This window comes from Condylura cristata, unplaced genomic scaffold (genome assembly GCF_000260355.1).
Source record: "Condylura cristata isolate star-nosed mole 26May11 unplaced genomic scaffold, ConCri1.0 scaffold00038, whole genome shotgun sequence".
Lineage (NCBI taxonomy): Eukaryota > Metazoa > Chordata > Mammalia > Eulipotyphla > Talpidae > Condylura > Condylura cristata.
In genome coordinates, this window is record NW_004567139.1 from 9,083,507 (window position 1) to 9,086,306 (window position 2,800).

The window sequence follows — 2,800 nt, forward strand, 5'->3', positions numbered from 1 at the left end:
TCTGCATGGGCACGGGCCAGCAGCCTATTGCCCACCTGTGAGTTTTCAGGGGCTCCTGGGCGACCAGGCTCCCTGTGCCCGGCGGCCCGGCTCACCCCTCTCCCGCGCAGGACGCCCGCCGGGGCCGGCCTCATGGAGCGGATCCAGGCCATCGCCCAGAACGTGTCGGACATCGCCGCGAAGGTGGACCAGATCCTGCGCCACAGCCTGCTGCTCAGCAAGGGTGCGCCCCCCCTCCCCCGCTGCTCAGGCCCCGGGGCTCCCGTGGGGCCTCGGCTACCCCAGCCCCCGCTGGGGTGCGGGTGCCGGGGACAGAGCGGGGCCCCGGCTCCCAGGCCCCTCCGCCCCCCGGGCCCCATCTCTGCGCCCTCAGAGAATGTTGGGGTGGGTGGGTGCCAAAACCCCTTCTCAGGCAGCTGGCCCACGGCAACACGCCCCGCACTGAGCCCCCAAGGAGGGTGGGGGTGGCAGAGGGGAGCAGCTCAGGCCTGGGGCCCCCTGTGCCCGGCACGCTGCCCCCGCTGCCGGCCCCAGCGCCGCCCTCTGTCCCCGCAGCGTCTGAAGGTCGGCGGGACCAGTGCGAGGCGCCCAGCGACCCCAAGTTCCCTGACTGCTCAGGGAAGGTGGAGGTGAGTGGGGCCGCCGGGGCCGGTGGCGGGAGCGGGCTGCGCCCACACTGGCCCGGCCGCCCGGCACTGCTGGAGGGGACAAGCGCGGGAGCTGGCCTCTCTGCCCGACACCCCCACACCCGTTTCCCAGGACGAGCCCGGGTCCGGGTTCAGCTCGAGCGTAGGGCGGGCGAGCTCGTGAGTCTACGTGGTCAGCGCCGAGTCCGGCTCATTCAGACCAGAGCCCGCCGGCTCTCGCCCCGTCCCGCCAGCCCGCTGGGAGGGCCCCTGGGCCCCACCTCCAGGGCCCAGCCCTGGCTGCCCGAGGCCCGTCCATCGGGCGGAAAAGCTGGCTCCTCGCTGGCGGCGGGGCTGCGGCCCGCGGCTCCTCCCCAGCGACCGAGTGGTGCCGCGGTGAGTGCCGCCCTGGCCCAGCGCGGCCCCCGGCTGCTCCCCGGCAAGCCTCGGGGACTCCTGCTTGCTCACGTGGGCGGGGGTGAGGGGTGCGGGTGCACCTCCCGCTGTTTGCCGGGTGGCCTGACCTGGCCGTACCCCCGGGTCCTCGTCCCTCTGAGCCTGGCCTTCCCTGATGGCCTTCGGCTGGGCAGCGGGTCCGGTCCTGGGGCCCTGGGTCAGCCTGGACCCTGCGGCACCTTTAGGGTAGACCCCGAGGGTTTGCGCCCCCGCCTCCCCGGACCTCCAGGCAGGGGCCCCGCAGGGGGGAGCGGGGCGCCGGCCCAGCCTGGCCCTCTCCGCAGTGGATGCGCGCCCGCTGGACCTCTGACCCCTGCTATGCCTTCTTCGGCGTGGACGGCACCGAGTGTTCCTTCCTCATCTACCTCAGCGAGGTGGAGTGGTTCTGCCCCCCGCTGCCCTGGAGGAACCAGACGGCCCCCCGGCCCCCCAAGCTCCTCCCCAAAGTCCAGGTAGGCCCAGCAAGTAGGCGGGTCAGCGAGGGCTCAGCTGGCCGCCCCATCTGGACATCCCTGGGACGGGGAGGGGGTGTCCCTTCTCCCCTCAGCCCTGCCTGGGGGTGGCGGCCTGCCCGGCGGGACAGGAAACCAGCCTGACTTCCTGGCCCACTTTGTGGGGTGCCGCCAACCTGGGGCGATGGGAGGGCAGGCTGGGGCCCTGGGCACGTCCCCAGGGTGGCTTAGAAGAGGAGGAATAATAGCTGCTGCCGACCGAGGGCTTTCTGCACACTGGACGCGCCGCCTCGAGTCCCCTCAGTGCTCCTGCTTCCTGGGGGACCTCCCTGGGGTCTAGGGAGTCGAGGCGGTCACCCCGGCCCCTCTGCAGGGCAGCCCCGGCCCCCTGCTGCCCACGGCGCTGTGGCCACTACCCTGCTGTCCCCTGGCTGCCGGGCTCCCGGGACCTGCCCCACTCCCTGCTGGGGCCGGGCCGTGGCCAGACAGTGCGGCCGGGGCGAGTCGGGTGAGGGCCCTGACGGTGGGAGCCGGCGGGCCTCAGTGTAAGAGCGGAAGCAGGAGCGGGCCGGCCCGCGGCCGGGTGGGGACTGGAGTCTCCTTGCAGGCAGTTTTCCGGAGCAACCTGACCCACCTCCTGGAGCTGATGGGCGGCGGGAAGGAGTCGCTGATCTTCATGAAGAGGCGGACGGAGCGGCTCACTGCCCAGTGGGCTCGGGCTGCCCAGCGCCTGGCGCAGAAGCTGCCCGGGGTCCCCAGGGACCAGAAGCAGGTGCCTGAGCTCTGCGTTGCGGGAGCGGCGCTCGGCCGGGCTGGGTGTGCTGTGGGCCCAGGCCCCCAGAGGGCACCCGGCAGCCCCTGGAAAGCACTGACTGTCCTGGGGCCCCGCCCCCAGGGCCACCGCTGGCCGCAGAGGCCTGTCCACCGGAGCCGGTCCTGGGGTCGGGCGAGGTGTGCGGGGCCCTGGTGCTCTTAGGCCTGTGACCCTCGGGGGTCCGGCGTCCTGCCCACGTTTTCTTCGCGAGAGAGGTTGTGGCATGTGCCTGGCGTGTGGGGAGTAACGTAGCCCATCTGTCCACCCCGTCCATCTGTCTGTCCGTCCACCACCTACCCATCCAGCCTCTGCTACTTGCGGGGCTCCCACCACCGCCCCTACTTCTCCCGAGTCCTCATCATGCCCGGGAGCCGCTCTGGGCTGTTCCCGCCGCCTGCTCTTCCACGGAGCGCAGCGCCCCCTGTCTGCCGAGTCCCGCTGCCCCTCCGCCG

At 72.9% G+C, this 2,800-nt stretch overlaps 1 protein-coding gene across 1 annotated transcript in view; it reads left to right on the forward strand.

Annotated features, from left to right (window-relative positions):
• Positions 1-2,800, forward strand: part of MGAT5B (mannosyl (alpha-1,6-)-glycoprotein beta-1,6-N-acetyl-glucosaminyltransferase, isozyme B) — a 44,569-nt gene that overhangs the window by 17,663 nt on the left and 24,106 nt on the right. The window contains exons 4-7 of the mRNA XM_012733004.1: positions 111-223; positions 556-629; positions 1,367-1,534; positions 2,142-2,306. Of these exons, the coding sequence (XP_012588458.1) occupies positions 111-223; positions 556-629; positions 1,367-1,534; positions 2,142-2,306 (520 nt within the window). The remainder of the gene's footprint in view (positions 1-110; positions 224-555; positions 630-1,366; positions 1,535-2,141; positions 2,307-2,800) is intronic.